Below are 24,856 nucleotides of genomic sequence, written 5' to 3'. Positions count from 1 at the left end.
TTTTCCCCAAATAAAAAATTCTGAAAATCATCTGAATGATTTACAGAAAGATGTACATACTATTATTTTTCTCGCCCACTCCAACTGGTTGATTGGAGACTAACAGCTTTTGCATTATGGGCCTGTGACTTTTACATTCCTTCTTAATCAAACATTTCTTTATCAATAGCACGCAAGATGAGCCATACAAAATACATTTTAATACTAGAGGAGCTTTCAACAACAACATAAGAATCATGAAATTAAAGAGCCATAAAATGACTTCCTGCAAAGGTCAGATCCTTGAGGTATTCCAGACTGCATCCTCAGGGAGCAGTGGTGAAGAAGGGGGCAAATGGATGGCATTACCCAGTAACTAGATCTCAGATGGGAGGATGAAAATAAATCCACGTTTGACCCTGAAGCACCAACCCGAACATGATCTTAATGTCGATGGCAGAATCAATATACAAAAATGTTCACTGTTCTCAGATTTTACATATAGATTATATTTCAATAAAAAAAAATACGTTCATACATACATACATTAGTAGTTATGATACAAAATTATGAAAACAGCAACAAAGATACAAATTCCAAATGAAAGATGTTGAAAGATAGTGTTTTTATAAAACAAAATTTATAAATAATAAAAAATAATAAAACCTGTTTTATATGACATGCAATTTGTGCAGATGTGTATGTGTTAATGTGTGTGATATCAGTTGTCTTGTGTGTCGGCGGGAGCTTGCCACAGGCCCATGCCCTTCAGGACGCTTTCCTCCAGCATCAGGTAATCATTGTACTCCTTCACGTTCACCTCTTCATTCTCCACCAGGGAAATGACTGGCTTATCAGGTTCCTGGAGACAAACATCAGAGAAGAATGAAAGTCATGAACAATATGTTGCAAATGATACATATAATAATTCATTAAGAAAACGTTGTTATTGTCGCATGCCTCCGTCGTGAACAGAGAATCAAAACCAGAGACAAGTCTTGAAACATTGAAGTAATATGGGTCAAAACAATACTATATCAAAATAACAGTTTATAAACTCTCACACAACTCGTACAGTGTTTTCCAAGTCTTGTTTATCCAGTCATATGCTCAGTACTACCACAATAGTACCACACAGTACTACCACACACACACACTACTACTAACACATGCATTGTCGCTAAAACATTACTGGTTACAACACTTTCATGCATCAAAACTTTTCTCCGTTTTTGATTCTTCGTTCACCGCGGAGGTATGCGACAATATCAGCGCTTTCCTCATGAATTCAAGGCAACACTCATCATCTTTTTGAAGGTAAAGTATTCCTTCAAAGGAAGGTTTGCTAAATGACAATTTTCTGTAATCACTTTTTATTTAATTGCTAATCCTGACCGGCTGAGAGAAATGCACAATCACAAGCCTACGCACACATTCACACTGAAAGTGTAAAAAACAGCAATCATACAGTTTTATTTGCATTCATTTCCTGAGGTCTCTTGTCCTTGTCATGTGACGATAAAAGGCAGGAAGTGAACATAACAGCATATGTACAATAGAAGAATAGAGTATCCACAAACACAAAAACAAATGTGAAATTACTGCAACAAAACAAAACTTAATCTGCATTAAGTCTAAGATTAGAACGTTTAGCCGCTAAAATATGTAACTTCTATAGTTATCGGACAAACAGCCAGCCACTGGCTGTCAATAATACACTCTCCCCAGTGCCAAGGATCAAGTAACAATCCGACTGAATTAAACATGAGGGGGGGAAAGAGAATAAGAGAGACTAGAGCAGAAGAGACAGACAGAGAGAGAGAGAGAGGAATGGCCGACTCCAGCTATTCCAGGGTCAACTTTGAAATGGCATGCACACGTTTAACTAAAAATAATTTGTTAATCTCGCTAATACCCGTGGCTGTCTGTGAGGTTAGAGTGTAGCGGTGGACACAAGGTCTCATTCGAGGCCACATTAACAGCAAATATTGATGGTTGGGAGAGCACAAAGCCTGTTCATTCTTTCTACAGACAGGCGCCACAGCTCACCGTTCTTCTCTTCTTGAGTTCTTCAGCTTCCTTCTCTTTTTCCCAGAGTTCCTCTCTTCTCAAAAAATCCTTCAACCTGTCCTCCTCCAGCTCAAAGTATTTCTTCACATTTAAACTCTGCATACAGACAGAAGAGAAATTTACACCGGAGGTTTGGTGACCACTGGACCAGCATATCTGTGTATTAGAATTCATTATTCAAATATTTAATAATATATTTGTATATTACAAATTAACCTAGGGTTAGCATGTTGCACACCTGGGTTTATCACCTCTGTTTTTCAACCTTGAACAAGAATGAATTATTATTCCTTCTTGCATAATAATAAGCAAACAGACAACTCATAGCCTTCTTTAAAGTGAGTACAAGGAGGTGGTTGGACTGTGGGTTCTTCTCACTTCACTTAAAGGTGCTCTATGCAATGTTGGGTGACGGCAATTCTTGTTGACGTTCGAAGTATTTTCAAACAAAACGAGGCTAGCTCGCCCCTCCCTCCTCCTCATCCTGTCCCCTCTCCCTCCCTTCCATGCTTCCGCGCACTAACCCCCCCAACCCCCACCCCCAAATCCTTCTTGTCGGTTATTGGCTGGAACGCTGGAAGACTATTTGTTATGTTGTGTGGTGCAGGTTGGCACAGTTTATTTTTGTTGGCGTTTGTGGAGCCTGGGCTGTCTACAGAGACCGCGTTTTTTTTACAGTGTGTTCAGGGGACAGGCAGCTCACGGATAGTGAGGAGATGTTTGCTGTATGTGACAAAAAATGTTGTAGCCTAACGCGTGCCTTTCCTTGCGTCTTAGTCCGTCTCACCGAAGAAGCATGGGAGAGACAGAGGAAATCATGGGAGGAGAGAGGAAACGAGGAAATGTGTTTTAGAGGGATGAGACGTCCTTTCCTCTGAAGCGTCGCGTGAATGCGTCAGCTGTATGGGCAGAGTTAGCAACAGCTTTGCTGCTCTCGTGTATCCTTGCTCATGGCTCCTCAGAGATCTCTCCTCGATGCTCGTTCCTCGGGGCAGGAATAAGAGCTTTGAGACGGCCTTCACGAAGCTATCGAGGACGAGCTATCAAATAAGGGAAGTGAGAAGGACCCTGTCTTACCTCACTCCTGGAGGGAACGTAGAGTGTCTTCGGGATTTCAAAAACACGGACCATTCCAATGTCATCAGTCACAGCCAGGAAGTGCTGCTTGGCTGTACGTACAAAACAAATCCAGTAAATAACAATCTTACAACAAGGAACTTATCCCCAAGGCTGTGAAAATATAAATAAAACAGACGCAGCGGCAAAAGATTACAGCAGTTTTCAGCTGAGCAGCAGAGAGAATATCACAATGTTTTTGGCCCTTGTTTATTTTATTTAATCATTTATTTTATTGTACTTGTGTTTTAAAATGTTTTACCCCTCCTGACTCCCTATTTTATGTTATTGTCTTTAATGCTTTAGTTTTATTATTACATTTTCATAATATTTATTTCTAGTGTGCATTGTGTACATGTGCGTTGTGTGCATTTTGTGCTTTCTGTACGTTGTGCCGTGCGTGTGTTCCACGTGTGCCTTGTGTATTTTTTTGTCTTAATCTTACTTTTTCCTTAAATCTGACTGTGAGCAACTGCAACTTAAAAATGTATCTGAGGGGATCAATAAAGTATTCTGATTAGCCTTATATTAACCTGCAAAATAGGGGCCATACAAATTAAGTGTCATTGATATAGCTTGTGTGTTTGCCGTTGGTAGAAGCAACCTGCCTAAACTACATCTTAGGTTTACCTCCATTTAGTGTCACTCAGGCAAACGTATTATTAGAATGTGATATGGGTGTAAAACCAAAACGTTAGACACAAATCCTAGTGGAACAAGTAATGCCTTCCTAATGAAACCACACATATGCTAACTGCTGTGTTTTGCACCAAAGAGGCCAAGAACTTACAGGAGGCGGCCCAGGGTTTGATGCAGGTAATCTTGGCATTGGTAACGTGTGAGTGGATCTGCACAGGTTCATTGGTCTTTTCCAGCAGGTTCCACACCTCAATGCTGCCATCCTCTTTCCCAATGAAGAAAACAGCTGGTCGGGACAGGGACCAGCATCCCACAGTGCACACCTGCTCAGAGATTGCTGACAGGATGATGGGGCCATCCTGAATTTACAAAAAGTAAAATACTGTAGAGTCAATGTATTTAAAAGGCAATGAATCGTTATCAGTTAAATATTATGTATTTTCTCTTGTTGTGTACGTCATGATGGATCGAAGTATTGATTATGTTAAAAGTCCATGATAACTCTGATATTTAGTCATTTTTATTCTAATCCTATGGAGTACGTGGGTATGATTTTAACTGTTGGCAATGTTTTCGGCTCCTGTAGTTCAAGTGACAGGTGTTGTTACCATGACTCCCTCTTTCCAGATGGCAAAGTTCCAGCTCCCCGCCGTCAAAATAATGTCTTTGAAGAAGGGTGACCGTTGCACCGTATTCACCAGCCAGTGATGGATGCTAAAACAGTGGAGCGGCTTGGCACCTGAGAGCGAGGACAGAAAGAAAGATCAGGTGCACTCTTTTATCTGACAGTACTTCCACAGAAGCAACAGAGCAATGCAGTTCAAGGAGCTATTAACCCTCTGTGTCCTCTATGTAAATAAGGATTACATTCAGCATTGCTGCCAAACCAAAGAGTTGACTTACAGTGATAGTGGCTATTAAAGTCATTTTAATAATTCGTATTTATGATTAAAACCATTGCTGGCTTCTTTTGTCTCAAGACTTTGAGGATACTATTGCTTGTGTGTATAACGTCAAACTACTAAAAGAAACCGCACTTTGGTCTGCTTTGAAGAATGGTCAGCAGTCAAGAATACATGATTTGCAGTTAATGAGCTTTAATGACTTTAATGATAATAAACCAGAATACTCACTTTGCAGCCGTCCAGAGTCATCTTTCCCCAGTTTCCAGTCAGTGTAAATAATCTCCCCATCCTGGCAGTAAAAACACACACATTATGAAACATGTTAGAAGGGAACATAGTATAAACATGCACACCTTTTTATATGTATTTCATAGTTTTGTTATAAAGCTCATTCAGCAGTTCAGTGTTGTACTGAAAAATACTGCTCGATGTTGCTGATTTTATTGGTAGGAATGTTTACCTCTGTTCCAATATAGAGTTTAGTATTGACATCTTCCAGAGCTTTGAGTGTTTTAGCCGAGGGCAGTCTGAGTTGGCTGTAGTCTGGGATGACCTTTGAGCTATCACCATTTTCATTAGCTTCTGTTGGGGGAAACAGAAAGGGAGAGTGTGGAAAGTAAGGTTAAAAGTTCAACTCATACTTTTCTTTTTAAACATTCATGTCAAGAGCATGGTCCTCAGTAGGAAAAAAAAATGTTGACAGTACACTGTAGAAAACTCTTCATAAAACAATTATCTACAGGACTAATAAAACATATTACAACACCTTATCAGAAAACAAAAATGAGAAACATGAGAGGGACTGAACAGTGGCATTGGTGCAGCCTGCTCTGTAATCTGACCATGAACAAGACAAGAGAAGGACAAAAGAGAGGGATGTGGGGAGATAGGGAGGGGTACAGGAGTTGGGAGGGAGGATTGTGGCGAGATGGAGGAACGTAAGGGAGAAGGGTGGGAGGGTTGAGATAGGCAGGGCTGGTAGTGATGGAAGAAGCCTTTTCCATCACAAAAGCCCAACTGTCTGTCAGGGACAGTACAGGACCATCCGTTCACACCCCCTTATCAGCGGACTGCTCCCAATCAAATCTCAGCCTCACTCTGTTAAATCAGATTACCCAATCACACATCTTCTAAATCCACTTTCCTCCAGTTAAGATGTGTGTAAAGATATGAGACAGACGATACGGCACAGCAACAGATGTAGACATTGTTTCACTTTTACCACACTGCACTGCTGCATAACTTGTTGCTTAATCCCCACGAGGGGTTGCTAGCAAAAACTCAGTGTGGAAACTCTTGTGGTGTTGTTGCAGGGCAGAGTGGAGCTTTTCTACAGTGGCTACTACTGTAAGTGCAAGTGACTCCAGCATCAAAGATGGCAAAATGCAAAGAGCGTAACTTGATGAATATATAGCTCAGAAGCAGACAGTGTAGTCAATATGACTCAAACATCTAGTATCATCAAAGTATTAATCACACAGGGATTAATTAAAAATGTAATAACAGACTGCCTAAGGGCTACAGCAGATTTATTGCCTCAGTTAGTGAACATATTAATTATATGACCGCCAGCTACCAAAGCTGTGTTTATGGAAGCAGACCTTCAGCCAGACAAAGACACGTCTCTTCTTGACCAGCCAGGACACACACGATCATCTCCTAGCTCTAAAGAGCCTGAGCAGCATATTGCAAAGAGCTGACAGTCAGCGAGGCTATTGCTCTGCAACTATGAGGGCCTTGTTTTGGAAGTATCACTTAATAAAGTGCTATGAAACCGGAGGAGAGAAGAGGGAGACAGACTGTGTAACCCTGCCCCACTGATCACTGTGCCCAACCATCCAAAGCAGAATTAAAGAATCCCAAATCTCCCCCAAAAATAGACCGGCAGCCATGCACACACTTTTCAGAACTATCAGACATAGGATAGTTATGTTTGTAATGTTCATTGTTTTGTCTACTCACTTGATTTAAATGCACAAAAATTCAGAATCCAGTAATTTTATGATATAATTAAAATTAGCTTTCCTCTCATTTGTGATGTTTCGAAAACTAAAACACAATAGCACTGTTCATGCAAAGCAGTAGCAGTGTGATATAGCTTCTGCAATTTTGACACTGCAAGCAGAGTGTTACACTTGGAACTTTTTATATATTTATCCCTGCTATATGTGTATTTGTGTGTGTTACATTTTTAACTTGCATACTGATTTATCATATTCCTTATCCAAGTTGATATGTCTCAAACTGTGACAATGACCAAGCAGTCTTTTTCTTTTTGACAATCTGTGGCTCTCTAAAAGTGATTGTGTGAGTGTTTGAGTGAGCTATAACCCACTTTCATGAGGTACTTTGCATCCACACCAGACAGTATTTATTGTACAAGATATTGTAATTGAGTAATGCTCATTTGTGTGACTGATTTTAAGAAAAGGGAGAGGCTGTACAACAGACAGAAATAAATAAACCAAACCAGACTGAAGAATAAAGTTCTGTATTACCATTACAGGTGTAGTGTTCCAGGTTGAACTTCAGAGGAGCGTATTCTCCACTGGTATCGATCTTTGGCAGGGACACCTGAGAAAAAGACAATGTTTGACAATTGAAGAACTGACAGCGACGAAACATTTAAAACAAAAGCAAGGACTATACTGAAGCCACTGAACACTAAAACCCATTAAATAAACCCAACTTGGATGCAAAGAAATGCATACATAAATAGACATACACATTCACAGAGCTTTTGAGTTTAAAATGTTACTTGCATTGTGGGGAATTATCCAAACGCAAAGCCTAAATCCTTCATAAAACCTCATCTCCAAAATCTTTCCAAGTGCAATTTCATTGCTGAATTGGGTATATCAAAAGAAGACTTTCTTAAAATTGTCAAGATGGGAAGTGAACAGCTAATCTACAACAAATGCTGGATTTGAAAGCTTTAATTTTACACTTTTTATAGTACATGCAGGTGTTTTCATATATCTACATAAACCTATCTTGTTAGATAGTGTAATTTTTCTATTTGCAGGTAGAATCGTTTTCTTCCAGTATTGGTGGACCTAACTTTTGTCTACTTAACACAACAGCTATTTGGTTTGCTGTACACTATCACAATGTGTATGGAACTTATTTTTAGATTTGGAAACTGCAGATAAAACATCTCAGTACTCATTTTGTATTGCACCCTGAAACCCTGCAGTACCCTGAAGAGAGGTTTCCATGTCCGGTCCAGGTGTTTGAAGGTGTCGGGGACACTGTAGGGTGTCTTCTGATCCATAATCGGCCTCCTTTCTGATGCTGAGTGGCTCACCAGACTCGACACTCGCACATCCCAGAACATTATAGTGCTTCAGAGGGAGAAAAATGAAAAACTAAAATCAACTTGAAAATTAATAAAAACTTGAATCCTTACACACACTGTGACTATTGACTGATACAGACTCTGTGGTCTTGTCCTTCATGCCAGTCTAATTAAAGCAACATCTCCTCCAATTTAACATTTAATCTAAACATTTTTTTCTGTATAAGACCTACCAGTCAGGGGAGCAGGTGACAACTTGAGCAGAAATGTTATACATGTTTTCCACCGGTAAGCCCATTCTGGTCACCTAATCAGAGAGAGAGAGTCACAAAATCAACAAATGTCTGTCAAGCTTAGTATTGTAAAGAGCAGATAGTAGTGAAAAAGGTTCTTGATGATATATGGGAAGTTAATGCTCCCCTGGGGGCACTTTGATGATTGCCTTATTTTATTTATCCAGATGAGTGCCAGTGAGTGTAATGATTTATTATAGCTGGCTATAAAGACACGAGGGATAGGCACCGATGGGAAACCAAAATTATAATGTTTTCATTGTTTCATGAAGAAGAAGATTTTAGAAACACTAAACAACATGCTTAGGTTCTGTGGACTGATAATGTAGTGAATCTGTGTGATCATAGTTTATTGTTGCTGTATATTTTCTGGCTGCTAACATTATCTTTCACAGTTATCAGTACACTTCTTTGTGCTGGGTTACAGACCAAACACTACAGCCAAAATCACATTAGGTCAATACATTTCTAGATGTACTGTGCAGAACATGCAAAGATTTTATTTTATGCCGGGCCACATTAATTTCTGCAGATGTTAAAAACAGCAAAGTCTGTTGTTAGGAGTACAAAAAACATCCTGAGGTTATTAGAAATATGCAATATTCTGTATTTGAGTAACGTTTGTTCTGTCCAATAGTGTCATACTTTCATACCTTCCTGTTGAACCTTGTAATTTCTCTGTTGTACTGATCTTGGTATGTCTTTCTTTGTCTTTACTTTGTAAAGTGCCTTTGAGTACCTTTAAAGCGCTATATAAAATAAATGTATCATTATTTATTATTATTATTATCATCATATCCTCAATATGTCGCATTATAACCATAGATTTTCTCTGCCCTGAAGACTTTTCTGTGCCCACTATTGCCTTACCTCCTGTTAGACATGTTTACATTCAAGTGGCTTTTAAACTTAGTCAGATAAAAACTCTGATAATATTCCAAACCTAGATAAAGAAATCATTAGGGCAATAAGAGACCTGACCCTTAGAGTGGTTACTGTTTTATTATCTATTTGCAACTCAGGTGTGAAAGATTCAAATGTACTCTAGTTGCCTTCGGTATGTTGAAACTATGCCACAGTGTTTACTTTAGATATGATAAAAGAAGCTTGAGATCAAGAAAACATTAACGAAAGTGTTGCTGTGTAGTCACACAAAGCACCTTGTATTAATCAAGATAGGCCAAAAGAAATAGTGATTAACCTTGTGGAAGGTCCCAGCACCTATCCAATGCACTCCTGATGGAAAATGTATGAAACAGAAATAACTCTCTACGTGATCAGCATTCAGCCTATTGATATCCTTACTTGCAGTTGTTACTCCTTCCAAACCCTCTGCCCTTTAGCTCTGTGTACCTCAAATGTTGTTGGCAGCCATTGGACATCAGTAATTGGTGCTTTGTGGCTGCTCTCTAATGCAGACACTGCACAGTAGTGCACGATAGGAGTCTTATTCTCTTTGTTGTCATCGAGGTCCTGGTGGAAATCCTGAAGCATGAACAGAATGCGTAACACATCATTTATTTCAGTAAGCAGTGTGCTGGCAGTTGGATTTAAATGGTGTGAACAGAACAGAAATCCATACAGGAGGATTTTAATTCTTCGTTTATATGATCAGCTAGCAACAGGTGCTAGTGTAGCGCAGCTTTCACAGCACTCAAATCAACTCATCGACATAAAGCCTTTTAGCAGATACAACCGCCATTATTTACACTGCAAACACAAGGGAGGGCAGGGATCTGATTTGCTTGTGTGTTATCTTCGATGGGAACAAACTATGGTGGAGGATGGCTGGCTTGTGTAACAGCTGGAGTATGTGAGCTGATGCTGTTGACTTTGGGGAATGAAGAGCAAACAAGGACAAAGTGAGTAGAGGAAGGTACGGAGGGTGGGAGAGGGCAAAACAAAAGAGAAGGAAGCAGTGAGGACAGGGATGGAGACAGCTGTTCCACTGTAGAGGCAATAAAAACACACAAAGAAAATGGGGGCTGGATGATGGGGGCATATATGTCTATTTGAATACAGCAGTGGAAGATGTCAGTGGAGGTCAGGCTTTAAGGGACAAAATTGTTTTAATATTTGGGTGTGACTTCTCAACAGGCTACGATGGAGTTAATGTACTTGCTATGATGTGGGCTTAAATCTGAGCCCTGGTTTTTGTCTGTCCTGGTAAATATTAGTTTACTATAATGTTAAGCCAAAAGAGAAACCCTATTTGAAATTTCAGTCTTCAGTCAAGACTTCAGTTTATTCAGTTAGATCAATTCAGTCTGACTGGAGTGTTTGTATGAGGCCTGTTTTCATTTAGCAGTTTGGGGTCATGTAATGATATAAACTCCCTTTGAGATTCACTTCTGGCATTAGTACGTTTGTGGAACTAGTTTTGACATCTGTGGCTGGCTTGCAAAGGACCATTAGGCCACTGCATTCCCATCTAATGAAAGAGAGAGGATGAGGGGAGAACTCAGGAGTCAACGTATCATCATCTCACTCTGTCATACAGCACAGCCTGTCTTTACAGCGGATATACTGCATGCTTTGATAAACTGACGACCCGTACTTGAATGAACCAAGCTCATCAGGAGCCAAAGAATTACGGTAACTGATAACACATGTAATACACCAACACAGATACAGAACATTATGTATTATTGTATCAACATTGTGCACATTAGGGAAAGGACATGGGTACTTACGCATGCGTCAGTGTTGACAGAAACCTTTTTACCAGGCTGTGTTCCCTGTAAGCGTGTGACGTGAGCAGAAATGTCCCACAACACGACCTGAGACAACAGCAACACAAAACGATACGATAAAGTGTTGATTAAAACAGAGTGGAAACAGAAACAATACATTGGAACTGTACAGGATATGATTAAGATGACTGAAGGTTTATTATAATGTTCCCTTATAATAAAAAACAGAGGGGCATGGGAAAGTGGTAAGTTATAAAAAAAACTAATACAAGGCAGAGAAGGCAGCAGATGCAGCAAAAGAGAGATGCAGAGCAGAGCCAAAGTCAGCACCTGGCCATTTATGCAGCCGCCAACGATAATATTTGGATCAGAGGGGCAGAACTCAAAGGCAAAAATGTCATCTGGGCACTCCAGCAGCAACTGCAAACAACACAGAAAACCCACACACACAGAGGGCAGAATCATTACATTTCAAAGTAGACATGCATCCATGTATTGGGTGCTTGCCATCCCAAGTATTTATTTATATAAGTCTCTCCATACAAAGTTCAGCTTTTAATCCACAAAAACCGAGTGCATACAGTAGATTTCATTTCATAAGGCATAAGGGGGAAAAAGACCCAGGAGGGGCAGGATTGTATTACAGAGAAGTCATTTTTCAGAATCATGTTTAAGAGATTAAAATTAGCTGCAACACTGAACTACAGAACTTTACTCTTCACACTACAGTAAATAAATATATTTTTTTCACTTATATATTGTCTCTGGTTTACCCTACACAGTACCCTTTGCCACTTTGATCACTGCTTCAGCAGACAGTGAAACCAAAGCATGACGCACACACTGGTGAAGACGTACGTCATACAGAACTCATATTTCTTTTGAGTGATTTAGCAGCTCAAGTTTTATTGATTGAGTGTCTGGGTTAAATCAATGAAGCCTCTCAAATGTTGCTAAAGCGAATAACGGTCTTGAATTACAGGAGAAAGCAAATCATTCCAGCCATTTGTGATTAAAGTGTGTCTCAAACAGATATGAGGTGAGAATTAGCTTGTAAGCTGTCAATGAGAGAGTCAGAGTGTCTCATATACTCATATACTTTCCATACCTGGGGATTAGAGGGGTCGGAGAAGGTATAGAAGAGAATGAAAGAAGCTCTGACGACAGACTTGTTCAACTGCTCCTCCTTTTTTTCTGTCAAAGCCACAGCTATCACACCTACCACATCAAAGAACACATCATATAATGTATCAACTACACAGCAGCAGGAAAACAGACGTTAAATATGTTTAGTCTTTTTAAGTGTACTGATTGAAAAATTGCTGGCTCAACTCTGATCCCTTCTTTGAATAACATATTTTTGTACTGATCACATGTTTTGGCACTGATATTATTATTCTGGATCTTGCTGGAAGCCTGCTCTATGGGTGATGACAGCTGGGCAACATTACAAAGAGGTAGTGAATAACATTAATGTTTTTACAATGGATGAGGATTTGGCATTTTAATATTTGTCAGTGACGGTGAGATTACAGGGAGAATGATTGTCATTTACTTTTGTTATATTTATTGCTGCCATTGTCCATTAACACTATCCATGTCAACATTTTCCGACCAAATGCTATTATTGACATTTAAAACCATAATCGTCTAAACGTTGCACCCCAAGTCACACAACACATTGACCTAATTTTCTCTGACAGAAAATGTGTTAAAGATAAACTAACTAAAGTAATATGATCCAAGTAATGCATTTTTTTCATAAAGAACTGAGAGAAAATTATGAATGTGGAAGATGACCTTTAAGTAGAGAGTTATTGCTCTTGAGAGAGATTGATATTTTGATAATGAGATGTTGCACTTTACCGTAGATGGTAGGGTGCCAATTAATGCTGCAGATTTTCTTGTCCTTTGTGTACTTCTGGTCTGTGAAGGCCTGATAAAGCATCAAACCTTCGGAAACCTTCCCAGCCCAGTCACCGTCATCAGCTGCTGTCCCCAGAGCCTTCCAGTCATCAAAGAACACATTCATGATTCCTTCCTGCTGAAGGGCTTGCAAAACCCTGCAAAAAAGGTAAAACTTCATTTTTTTCTTTTCTTTTTTCTCCATCTAATCTCTTCATAACTACAATACAAAGTTTTCAAGAGTCCAGATGTTCTTTTATCTCTTACCTGGACACAAAGGAGGGTTGAGGGTGAAGTGTAAGATTACAATGCATCATTGAAACTCTTATTTAAAACCCAAAGTATGGGCTATGAAGGCAACTATAACAACACAAAATATAGCACACTGGGAAGGTGAAGGTGTATTCTAATGGATCTACAGTGGTAACGATGGATGGGTTTGAGGACCCTGAGGCTGATGCAGTAACCTCTTCCTATACAATACAAACTCTCTTAGAAAGCAGTCAGAAGACACAATTCATTTCTAGAACATTTTGTCTTACCTGGGGGTCACTGAATTGCAAAAATTCTTCAGACTCTCAAGCTGGAGGATGTTCTCTTTTTCTTCAACACTTAACTCTCTAGGCGTGTATTGGGTAAAGATATTCTTCTGAAACTTCCTGTGAAGTGGACAGAAAATAATTATACAATACATTTCTGGAGGTGGAGTTACTATTAAAATAGTCTACTGTATTTCGACGAAGTTCCCCTTCCGGGTTTTTCAGGTGCCGCCGGAAATTCCGCCGGATGTCCTTCTTTTCGGCCGGATGTCCGTTACCTTCTGCTTTCTTCGTGTTGGCATTCTAAACTCCAGGTCGATTTATGAGGACTATGGTTACCTGCTCCTCAGATCTCTGCAGGGCAAATCTAGACTATCTGTCTGACTATCAAACAACTTTTGAACATACAAGTTCCACCAAAAGAAGTTCCTTCCCGAGGCTATTTTGCTCCCTTTAGCGCTTAGGGCCGCCGACGCCAACGACTGTGATTGGTTTAAAAAATGCCAACAAACCAGAGCACGTTTTTCTCCCATCCCGGAATTTTGTGTGGACTAGCCAGACTCTCCTCTACAGCGCTGTGGAGGAAGGTCTGGCAATGCGAGACTACTATTAAAGTAATAAAGATAGAAAAAATGGTCTATGGCGAATGCTATTTCATGAATGCGTCAGCTATATAATATGCACTACCAAAGTATATGCATACAGGCATGAACTGCAGAAAAATACTTGTCTCACAAATTGATTTAATATTACATTCTTAATGCATTGAGGTGTTGGCAGAACCTGTAAGTGCTTCCCCCCCCTGTAGAACAAATCAATTTTATGTGTACTGATTTGCTGGCATACCACTGTGTCTGAGCACTGCTGCTCTGCAGTCTGGGAACAGCCTGCATCCCGCAGTCCCTCTGCATCTGTTTGATGCTGAATCTGCTGTCTTGGTAGGAAGCACACTCTAGGTAGTCATCTTTAGCATCTGCAGTGTTGCGGTCAGAAAAACAGACTGGTACCCCAAACTTCCTCCGCACTCTGGAGAACTTGTACAACAGCTGATGACAAAAAGGAGACAGAATACAGAGGTGCAATGGAATGAAAGGACAAGGGTGAATGGTAATTCAATCTTGTTTAATATGCATATTTAATGTATTTTTTATGCTGTAGTACCTTTTCTCTGGACTCTTTGAAAGCTTCTTCATCTATTTCCTTATCACTGCCAAGTGATATCCATGGCTTTGGTTCTGGGGTTTTAACGACTTCTTTCTCAAACACTTCTGGTGTCTCAGGCTTTGGGGGCTGCAGAACACAGGGACAATTACAAGAGCATACAGTATAATGAACAGGGAACACTAAAGTGTAGGATGAGTTTGTATGATTTATTTTGATAGTTAAATATGAAATCTTCCCACACAGTCACACTTGTCACTAAATGATTGAGCTAGAGCAAGGTAGTGAAGTAGTTTCGGAAGTCTTTTATTTTAAACGACCATTGAAAATATGCCAGCTGGCAAAGAAAAACGGACCTGCCTGCACCACTTTTTAAACACCAAGTAGTGGATAGAGCATTAGTGAGAACAAAAGGAAAAAGAGAACATTGTTACCAAAACCAAACTACCATCTGCTTACATTGAGGATTCTGTCCTTAGCTTCTGGTGTGAGAACCAGATAGAAACTCTGGCCATAGGTGAAGTCCCTGTCATAAACCAGCAAGAGCTCATCCTCTGGGTAGTCCTGTCAGATAAAAGAATTTTTGAATTCACAACATTCAATTATTTGCATGACAAAAATTTCTTAAGATAAAATTATTGTAGTGTATTTGAATTAATTCTGGCATTTTTGTACAGCAGTAATTTGGTCAGGACGGTGGATGACAGAGTGAGATGTAGATTTCCGACTTTAAGACTGATGTTGTGGGCTTTAAAAAGAATAAGACAGAGAGACACACACATCGCCTAAATCGGCATACACATGATCTGCAGTAAAACCGCTCTGTACTGGCCGTTCCATTGTCCTCATTCCCCCAGCCTATGGGGAGAGCTGTGCTGCCCAACTAGGCGCAGCGCTACCCTTGGCGTCGCCCACCGCTTCTCGCTCCTCTCAAAGTTCAAATTATTTTAACTTTGACCTCGTTGCCGCTGACCTTTCAATGCGCAACCATGGGCGCAACCAATTCCAGAACGTTCCTGAGCTGCGCTTTGCCTCTTTGCGCTGCCCCCTACCTCGCGGTTTTGCCATAGATCCTGTGTAGGCGGCTTTAGCCAAGGCCAGACCTTGGCTGTTTCCCAAATAAGAAAGCTGACATTACTTAGGACTTAGAATAGATGAGTCTGTATGGTGCTTTCTGGTCTCATTAGAGTAATGTGCTAGTGAAGTAAGAGTGGTGGTTACCATGTATTTAATCTTGATCAGAGACAGAGAGGAAATGAGGTTAAACCGGTTACTCTGTTTGTTCCCACAGCCCTTAACTCGGGGTCTGTGTATCATCACAGTGTCTTGGGGGTATTGTCTGAGTGATCTGTATGCCAATGGATCAGCCTCACCAGCACAATCTGCTTCACAGGGCTGAAATCGGACACTGCAGCTCTTGTCTTAATGTCCTGTATGATGTCGTCTTTTTCCAGCAGCTTGTAAGGGCTCTCCCCTGTGACGTCCTCATCAGCTTGGCAGTCAAAGAGCTCCTGGGTGGCTGATGTCAGGACCATGGGGAAGATATCCTCAGGATGATCTTGGTTAGAGAGTTCCCAATCTATATAGACAAGAGAGATGTTAGACAGTGGAAATTATATATTGAAATTAGCTGGATCTAAACCTCTATACTTTAAGAGCACACATTAAAAACATCCTATGCAGAATCACAAACTGTTTTGTGGATTACTACTATTACTGGATTGTAATAATGTTTGGGCAAACCACTCAATAAGAGAATACTTTGTTTGTCAGTTGGGTCACTTTTCAAAATGTTTAAGGTACTCCCATTTTAAAACCCATTTTATCACTAGAGCTAATAATGTTTTGCTTTGCAACAACTACACATGTCAATGTAATATGGATCGTAACAGATAATCTGAAAACAAAAAGCTGCATATCAAAATACTGTAAACAAACAAACAATTATAAGGAATCTCTGTGAATTTACCCCGAAACATATTGTGTATTTCAATTCTCTTCCTCCACCCCTGCCAACTATATACAGTATAGAAAATAAAGCATCATATAAGTCAACCTTAATGATCAATCTGAACTCATAAGTCGAGCTGTTTTTGTCAGATGCCAGAAGATTTGACGCTGTACAGAGTTGACAATGATAATAATGAGCTACGTGTTTAATTGTCATGTCTACCTGTTCTGTCTATTCCGCAGAATGTACAAAACAAATTGCTGTCATCGTCTGTGCAACTATTTTCCTGGAATGGGATGTACAAATATAGTGGCAGAATTGAGCAGGTAAAACAACTGATTATGACTTGCATAGAAAATCTGCAGTTTTCCTATCTTCTACAGATGTGAATGGAGGAAAATCAAGAGGTTTAAAAACATAAACAAACAATACTAATAACAGATCTGAAAACTTGTATCTCTGAACACAGAGATACAAGCATGATGAGTAGGAATGCAGAGATGCCACGACTAAGAGCCTAAACCTCACTTATTAAGTGATATTCACACAATGGACAGGCTTTAAAGTCACTATTGCTTACGGACTGTGAGACAGATTCTTGCCCCCTATTTTCTGATCAAACGCACAACAACGCCTCTGATCCTTCACCTGCCCCACCCTGCAGGGTGGACCAACCTACAATATCACAGGATGAAATGCAATCCTTGTGAATAGCCTACACATAATGTCCAAACACTTGTAGAAGGAATGTTGCTGTATTTTATACTACTATACTGGTATGTGAAAGGCAGATCAGGTATGCATGAATTCAAGACATAAACAGCTCAGTCACATATACCTAACCAGGATTGTTACTATATAAAACTGCAGTAGTGCACCAGCACCACAACAAAGACTCTTCCATATCTACAGTAAGGCCAGGCTCAGTCCAGGGCACACTATAGCAAACAGGGCTTTGCATAATGATAGTTTTCATCCTTCTTGCGGTCTCTCTCTTCAAAGTCTTGCCACAAGGTTGCTGAGGGGACGCTGGGAATGTAAAGTAAAGTACAGCTTAGGTAACCACTTCCCAGCTGGGTGTGTCAACCTTTTCAACTCACACCAGTTAGGCTTCATGCCAAATCATTGTAGTGGAAACACACACCCCTCATTTCACACAGGTATGTGTCAACTATGGCATTTGCAGTCATGGTAGATATTTGCTTGAGAGATGAAGAGAGTGTGATATGCAATATTCTGTAACCCTGAAGAATGTAATTAAACTGCGTTTGTAGACTGCGCTGAGGAGATATTGTAAATTTGTCTTTTTCGTCTTGCATAATCCACTCATGGCTTGCATTTCTTTGACTGCATACTGTAAGATATTTATACAGTACCACAGTACATTGTAATTATGGCAGCTTGTTTTGATCTCTGTTGATACGACTTAAGAATTTCAGCCTGGACAATAGTTGTTTATGAGCTAATAAGATTACCTATCATCAATGTCCTTTAGCAACATTTACAGGGGTTAAAAGAAAACCTGTATACTATATATATATATATATATATATATATATATATATATATATATATATATACACACACACAGGTTTTCTTTTAACCCCTTTTAACCCCTCAATTACATTTGTGTCAGTGGGCAAGATAAAGCTAGTCCCCACAAGGTTAACTAATACATGTTAGGGTTGGTTTTATGTTAAGTTCAGGGTCAGGGTTGGGTTGATGTTAAGAGTAAAACTATTTAGACATCAATCAGGAGCTCTAACAGACTTGCATTTATACTGCTGGTGTATTTAAGCTGGAAATGGTTGAAATTAATAAATGTACAAAACAGAGCCAATGTGAATCTGCAGACTCTTAACACCATTACCTTTAACTCCCATATGAGCCAATGATGTAATCTATAGTACAAAGATACATTTGGTGACCTGCATTAGACCAAAAGCATGTCTTCAGGGCTGGTATGTTGACGGTAAACTAAACCATGACAATGGGGACCCACAGCTGAGTAGAGAGCACGTCCAAAGGCTATGCAACAGTACACTCAAGATCACGTCAGAAGAATAGTTTCTCCATCTCCTCAAAGACTATTCTGATTATTAATTTCAGCCATGCTTTTTACATTCCTACTCCAACTACAAAGTCAGAAAGATCTCGGTCTCCTACAGTATAAATTGTGTATAGTGTTGATTAAAAGGACCCTGCTCTATCAAATTAATAAAGTAATCAAATACAAATTCACTCTATCATCAAACATTTTAAATTTGTAAAACTAAATGGAAGGCTTAAAGTGCTTTATTTAACTCTATTCAAAGACCATGTAAGATTTACTAGCTTTCTAGTTAATATAATTTAAGATGAATAAAATTCACCTTAGGATCTGCGCACTACCTATTACAAACCAGGTGTTTACTCCAAGTTGCATATATGCTAAGTATAGCCAACTCTATGCTCAGTTTACCCAGTAGTTTTGAGGAAATTGTTGTGAATGTGCATCAAGTTTTACGTAAAAACAAAGGTAACTTTTAATTGTCTAATCTACTTTACAGTTCAGGATAGGTGAATAAATAGGTGAAAAAGTGAATAATTTTCTCTTACCACGCGCAGCCGGTGACTGAATCTTTTTGCCTAAATGGGAGTAAAAGTCAGTTTATCATTTAATTTACTGTCTCTCCATTTGATCTTGCTAAGACAAACATGCATTTAAACACAGTAACACTATACTAATATTCACTATACTCATTACCTTTCCCCTTACTGCCTGCACTGCTTTTTCCACTTTTTGGTTTCTTGGGTGGCATCCTTGCTCTTAGGAGAGAGGGAGAAAGTTTAACACAGTGTTACAATTCTCCCTGCAAAACACCAAAATACAAACTTTTATCTTCACACATTTCTATTTCATTGACCAAGTGTCAGAGAGTGAAAATGTCAATCCACACACAGGCTCCACACAGTGGCAGAGCAGTGTCTTGCAATAATGCCCAAAATAAAATCATTATCAATGCATGTAGAGACATCTTGTGGAGGATGAGAGAATTGCATTACATTGCCTTATAAGAAGGACCTTAGAGTATGATCTAAATTTACTTATGAAAACAAAATTAAGCCAAGTCTTCAGGCTGACATACACTTGTATGACGTTCTGTTTATAATTGCTACGGTTATAACTAGAGATGTTCTGATACCGATACCAGTATCAGTATCGCCTCCGATACTGCCTAAAACGCTAGTATCAGTATCGGGAAGTACTGGAGTTTATGCACCGATCCGATACCACGTAATAAAGCCCTAAAGAAAATCTACATTAATGTAGTTTATTTATGTTCTTTTTCCGTTATAACTGACTGTCAAACTGGAGAATAAAAGAAAGTTCTGTGGCGTTCATTGTTTGTGTTTGTTCATGTTTCACAAAGAGTTTAACCTGAGCCAGACCGACAACAAAGATAGAAATAATACCACATCCATACAGGGTTAGTAGTATACAGTTGTTAAAACATAATACAAATATATGACACACTGGTATCGGATCAGTACTCTGTATCGGCCGATACGCAATCGGTATGAGGAAGCAAAAAATGGTATCGGACCATCTTTAGCTATAACTAATGATATAGAGTGGGGAAGGAAGTATTCAGGTTTTAGATACTATAAAGATGTCTTTTTATATTGCCTTGTGTTTCTTTTATATATCTTATCTTACATGTTTTCCTAAATCTTTTAATCTTTTATGTAAAGCACTTCAAACTACTTTGTTGTTGAAAGTTGATCTACAAATAAACTCTCCTTTCCTAAAGTATCAAAAGTTAGTAATCATTCATAATCGCCCCACACTCTAAAGTATTAGCTATGTCACATTAACTTGTTAATGCTATTATTACTGATACATCAGTGAGCAGCAGTAACGTTATGATGTATTTGCTCGACACATGTTAATGTTACAGGGTAAATTCCATAAATGCATCATGTTTTGTAATATATTCGGGTTGAAAATGTATATATGTAAATATAAACTAACGTTACAGCTATAAAAATGTTATGTAACGCTGCATATTTCCTTCTGAAACGTAGGAAACAATAACGTTACAATATACCTAATGTTACCATTTAAATCAGCTGTTTTATCCGAAGTTGCTGCTATACGCATTTAACAATAACGTAAATCCCACAAACGTTGCATCTAACTACAGTTTATATACGAATAAATACAGTTTACCGGTAGTTAAACTATAGGAGTTAGCTTGAAATCCTCTTCACGCTTTTGTCCTCTTGGCTCATCAGTGGCACTGTTTGGTTGCCAAGGGTAACAGGAGTGGAAAAAAACGACATGACTGACAGATCCAAGAGCCAATCAGGTCCCAGCAGTAAAATGACGTTACAATGTCGTCAGGAGTTACCTGAACCGAGGAGTTTTGCGTAGTCATTTGAGTTTTGCTCACAAGACAACATACATACGCACATTTTCTAAGTTTAACAGAGTTTATTTAGCATATTTCATGGATTTTATTTAAACCAGGACATTTTGGACACAAGCCCGCGTGCCGCAGACAACAGGTGGACATCGGTGAGTAGGCTATCCTATTGGCTACATTTTATTCATTTACCTGTTCAGTGTTGGCGGAGTTCGTCAGAATATGATCCTAATTCTTACACGACAAGTAGCCTAATGAATATTTAATAGTTTGCCGCAATGCTGCTGATCGATTTCAGAATGTGATCTACTGTGTATTATTCAACAATGCTCTGGTAGTACACCTGACTTGATTCCTCTTCACAGGCAGTTGCTGACTAGTCGTCCATTTGTAAGTTAGAAAGAGACAATCAAAGTATCCTGTGCTAAATCTCGTTTTGTGTTTTCTTTTATGTGATTGAGGCCATATTTTTAAGGGCAATATTGGATTTCACAGTTGTAAGTGTTTCAATTCTAATAGCATTTTGTTCCCTTTATGGCCTCTTTTAATATAATAAAGTCCAACAGACCCACAAAGGCCTTAGAATTGTTGAGTTGAATCACAATATGACACAATGTAAAGAAAAGATGTATTGCATGCCATTTGACAGTTGTACTTATAAAGTAAAAGCCTTCAGTGCCACCAAAGTTAAACATGTACATTTAAAAAAAAAGATGATCAATAATCTTGCATTTTTCCTTTACATTTTGGTGAGCTCAGTATTGGTGTAATGCCAATATGTACTGTAGGCTATTGCAAGTAACTCACTTATAATTGATTATAGATATGGAGGAGTCCAGTGACTTGTATATTGTGTACGAGACAAATGGCCCCACTCCCTGGGCAGACCACCAACATCAGTGTCTGGAGGATCTGGACAATGTGGAATGTCTCAGAAGGAAGATTAAATATTACTTTATGAACCCCTGTGAGAAGTACCACGCTCGAGGCCGAAAACCATGGAAACTTGTAGTGCAGATTATCAAAATTGTTATTATCACTATCCAGGTAACTAATCTCAGACATGACTTGAAAATATGTTAAATATGTTGTTTTCATCACCCTGATAACAGTCTTTTACCCCCATCTCAGTTAGTGTCTTTTGGTCTGAGCAACCAGATGGTTGTCACATTCAAAGAGGAAAATCTGATGACATTTAAGCACCTCTTCTTGAAAGATTATGTTGTCGGAGGCATGGATACATATGCTGTTTATAGACAGGCTGATGTTTATGATCACATCGATTACATCATTGAACAGGTAACTAGATGTTAGCATTTTCTTTTTATTTCCTCCTTGCGACACATTTTCCTTTTGCTTTTGTGTTACTGTAAATCATTGTTTGAATTTTATAACTGCATGCTTATGTGACCATGGCAAGATGTAGCCTATCTCGTTATGGGATTGGACTTTGTTCATGTAGTTAGAATCTGTCATGTTGATTTATTTATTTTAAATGCATAAATCTAATCCTAAACTGCTGCAGCCACATTTTTTCAGAGTTACTTTTGTACCCCAACCCTGTCAAAAAACCTAATTATCCCTAAGATTTCAATTGTTCACTTCTAGTATGGACATCTGCACAACATCACAGTAGGCAATCACGAATATGAGAAAAACGGTGCTTTCTACACCCCCCTGTCAGTGTGTCAGGAGTTCTACAGAAATGGCACTATCTACCCTGGAAATGAGACCTTTCAAATTGATGCCCAATTGGAAACTGGTATGATGCATGATTGCTTGAGTTATGAGTGGAAAAACACTAAAAATACTTTACCACTTAACCAGGTTAAATGAGTTAATTTCTTGCTTGTTTTTCATTGTCTTTTGGTTGTGGCTTGTATCTAACAGAGTGCCTGGAAGTTTATCCGATGTATTATCCGTCATTGCAGGAAGCACATTTTGAATTGCATTTCAAAAGGTTTGCACATAACAGTTAAAGTCTTTTTCTTGAGGCCCAAATCATTTTCCCCTCTTGGTTTTATACATGATGTGAAAATAACCCTCAGTTAACGTACCTGCTTTGTCCTCAGGATGCTCTCGGTCAAGATCACATTTGTTCTCAAGGCCATAAATTTACAGACAGTGAGACATCGAGAGCTGCCAGACTGCTACGACTTTACTGTTATTGTAAGTCACTTGATTTGTCTTCATGGCTCAGAAAACACTAATGGATCACATCAGACTGTATCTTTGAAAAGCTGTGATATGACACATCTGATCACTTTATTGCAGCTGTAAGGTATTTTATTGTGTAACCTCGCAGTTGAAGTTTAGGAGGAAGTTGTAGTAAACATTGAGCTTTTATTTTGAAGGGAAAAACGGAAGTGGAGAAAACGTATTTTCTGACGGTTGACTGTTGGGAAGAAATATGAGACGTGCAGTGCCGTCTTGGTTCCGGCATTGGAAGCCTGTGTCTTTATTTTAGAGTCAAACAGTGAGTCTAGACAAAATAAGAAATGCTTGGTTACACAGCCATAACGGTGACAAGGAGTCCTTACTGCACTGCACCTGTTCATACAGCACAGATAGGGGTTAAGAGTGTGAATCTTGTGTTTATTTAATGAAACTGCTGTTGACACAAATCCGAGCAGGCTTAAAGTAAGGCTGTAGCACAAAGTGCCTTCTATGTTCATAGGTAAATGTTATCTTTAGGGCCTGGAAAGTGAATGTTTAGCTATTGGGTTTGACTGTTATAGGATGTAGTCCTCAAAAAATTGTCTTTCCTCCCTTAAACACGACTCTCTGGGTTAACAGATAACTTTTAATAACCAAGCTCACAGCGGCATGATAAAGGTTGACCTGGAAAACGATGTCGACATCAATGAATGCAGAGACTGGACTGTAACTGGAGCATGTACGTTTACTGAGCTAAATTCATTATGCACAAATAAATCATCTGCATTACTTTAAGCTCATGTACAGGATTCCAGGGATTCATCATTCATAAAGCTGCTCTCTAAGCTTGACTGTTGATGTTCATCATTTGCAGATGAGTAAATTAAATGTCTCTGTTCCCTCAGCTGCTCGACACATATACCTGACTGTGCTGTTTGACTGCCTCATCATTATCACGTGCATCACCTCCTTCACCCTCTGCACACGCTCAGTGATCAATGGGATAAAGCTGCAGTTTGTAAGTTAACTGAACTGACCATAAAAACACAAGTTTATTTGCTAAGATGTAAGAAAACATATGATTGTCTGTTGTGTATCTGTTCATTATGCTACTGCATTCATATATATATATATATTTAAAAAAATAACGGGACCTGTAAAATGCATGACCGACCTCTTTTAACTACTATGCTGTTACAATCTGCAATATACTGTATTCTCATAGGTTTTGTATGCAAAATCTTAGTAAAATAACTACAGCTGTCAAACATAATGGAGTGAAAAGAAAAGTTTTTTTTTTTCTGAATTGTAGTGGAGTAGAAGTAACACAAAATGAAAATACTCAAGTACCTCAAATTTGTACTTATGCACAGTGCTTAAATGTACTTACATTTTACCCCTATTTGATATGTTAAACTTAATTAAAAAAAAAATCGTCACAATTCAAAAGTACTGACAATTTGCATACCAAGATTAACAGTGCAATTACCTGCATTTCCTTCTGCTGTAAACAGGAGTACACACAGTACTGCAAGAATCGTTGCGGTAAAGAAGTCCCATGGTCAGACAAGTTGGAGTTTGTTAATGGATGGTATATTCTGATCATTGCTAGTGACATCATGACCATCATTGGCTCCATTCTCAAGATAGAGATCCAGTCCAAGGTAATGGGGATTTTCTATTACAGTGAGGATGATCCGTTATTTGCAAAGGGTTTCCGCGGGGTCTTAAAAAGCTTTAA

The 24,856-nt window shown here is 39.0% G+C and overlaps 2 protein-coding genes across 5 annotated transcripts in view; one reads left to right on the top strand and one right to left on the bottom strand.

The window, feature by feature from the left end:
• Nucleotides 1-180: 180 nt before the first annotated feature.
• Nucleotides 181-20,839, bottom strand: dnai3 (dynein axonemal intermediate chain 3). Of its 3 annotated transcripts, none has more exons than XM_031283986.1 (24): nt 20,765-20,839; nt 19,431-19,437; nt 19,296-19,367; nt 19,148-19,177; nt 15,972-16,177; nt 15,058-15,162; nt 14,599-14,727; nt 14,284-14,483; nt 13,441-13,557; nt 12,860-13,056; nt 12,102-12,211; nt 11,324-11,413; nt 10,994-11,080; nt 9,654-9,785; nt 8,241-8,314; nt 7,909-8,053; nt 7,208-7,283; nt 5,170-5,291; nt 4,938-4,998; nt 4,413-4,543; nt 3,956-4,163; nt 3,127-3,218; nt 2,029-2,145; nt 181-841 (listed from the first exon to the last, which is right to left on the bottom strand). In XM_031283986.1, the coding sequence occupies exons 3-24, from the start codon at nt 19,348-19,350 to the stop codon at nt 701-703; spliced, it is 2,625 nt and encodes an 874-aa protein (XP_031139846.1). In that variant the 5' UTR covers nt 19,351-19,367; nt 19,431-19,437; nt 20,765-20,839; the 3' UTR covers nt 181-700. The 3 variants fall into 3 exon arrangements, with proteins under 3 accessions (XP_031139846.1, XP_031139848.1, XP_031139847.1); XM_031283988.1 differs by having other exon boundaries at nt 5,170-5,288; XM_031283987.1 differs by lacking the exon at nt 19,431-19,437 and having other exon boundaries at nt 19,296-19,357; nt 20,763-20,829.
• Nucleotides 20,840-20,923: 84 nt separating this feature from the next.
• Nucleotides 20,924-24,856, top strand: part of mcoln3b (mucolipin 3b) — an 11,402-nt gene continuing 7,469 nt past the window's right edge. Inside the window, exons 1-9 of one of the 2 annotated variants that reach the window (XM_031283866.2) lie at nt 20,924-21,110; nt 21,782-22,005; nt 22,090-22,257; nt 22,567-22,720; nt 22,849-22,918; nt 23,031-23,127; nt 23,755-23,854; nt 24,021-24,133; nt 24,630-24,779. In XM_031283866.2, the coding sequence (XP_031139726.1) occupies nt 21,784-22,005; nt 22,090-22,257; nt 22,567-22,720; nt 22,849-22,918; nt 23,031-23,127; nt 23,755-23,854; nt 24,021-24,133; nt 24,630-24,779 (1,074 nt within the window). In that variant the 5' untranslated portion in view covers nt 20,924-21,110; nt 21,782-21,783. The remainder of the gene's footprint in view (nt 21,111-21,781; nt 22,006-22,089; nt 22,258-22,566; nt 22,721-22,848; nt 22,919-23,030; nt 23,128-23,754; nt 23,855-24,020; nt 24,134-24,629; nt 24,780-24,856) is intronic. The other variant, XM_031283867.2, reaches the window with a different exon arrangement.

The sequence above is a fragment of the Sander lucioperca genome, chromosome 11 (genome assembly GCF_008315115.2).
Source record: "Sander lucioperca isolate FBNREF2018 chromosome 11, SLUC_FBN_1.2, whole genome shotgun sequence".
Lineage (NCBI taxonomy): Eukaryota > Metazoa > Chordata > Actinopteri > Perciformes > Percidae > Sander > Sander lucioperca.
This window is presented reverse-complemented; position numbering and strand designations above follow the sequence as displayed.

Bases quoted from the DNA above. Each gene is read 5' to 3' on its own strand.
- dnai3 (XM_031283986.1), bottom strand. From the start codon at position 19,350: ATGCCACCCAAGAAACCAAAAAGTGGAAAAAGCAGTGCAGGCAGTAAG. The intron at 5,292-7,207 runs GTAATACAGAAC...TTCCCCCAACAG, and splicing joins GGAACACTACACCTGTAATG to AAGCTAATGAAAATGGTGAT. The intron at 4,999-5,169 runs GTAAACATTCCT...TTTTACTGCCAG, and splicing joins AACTCTATATTGGAACAGAG to GATGGGGAGATTATTTACAC.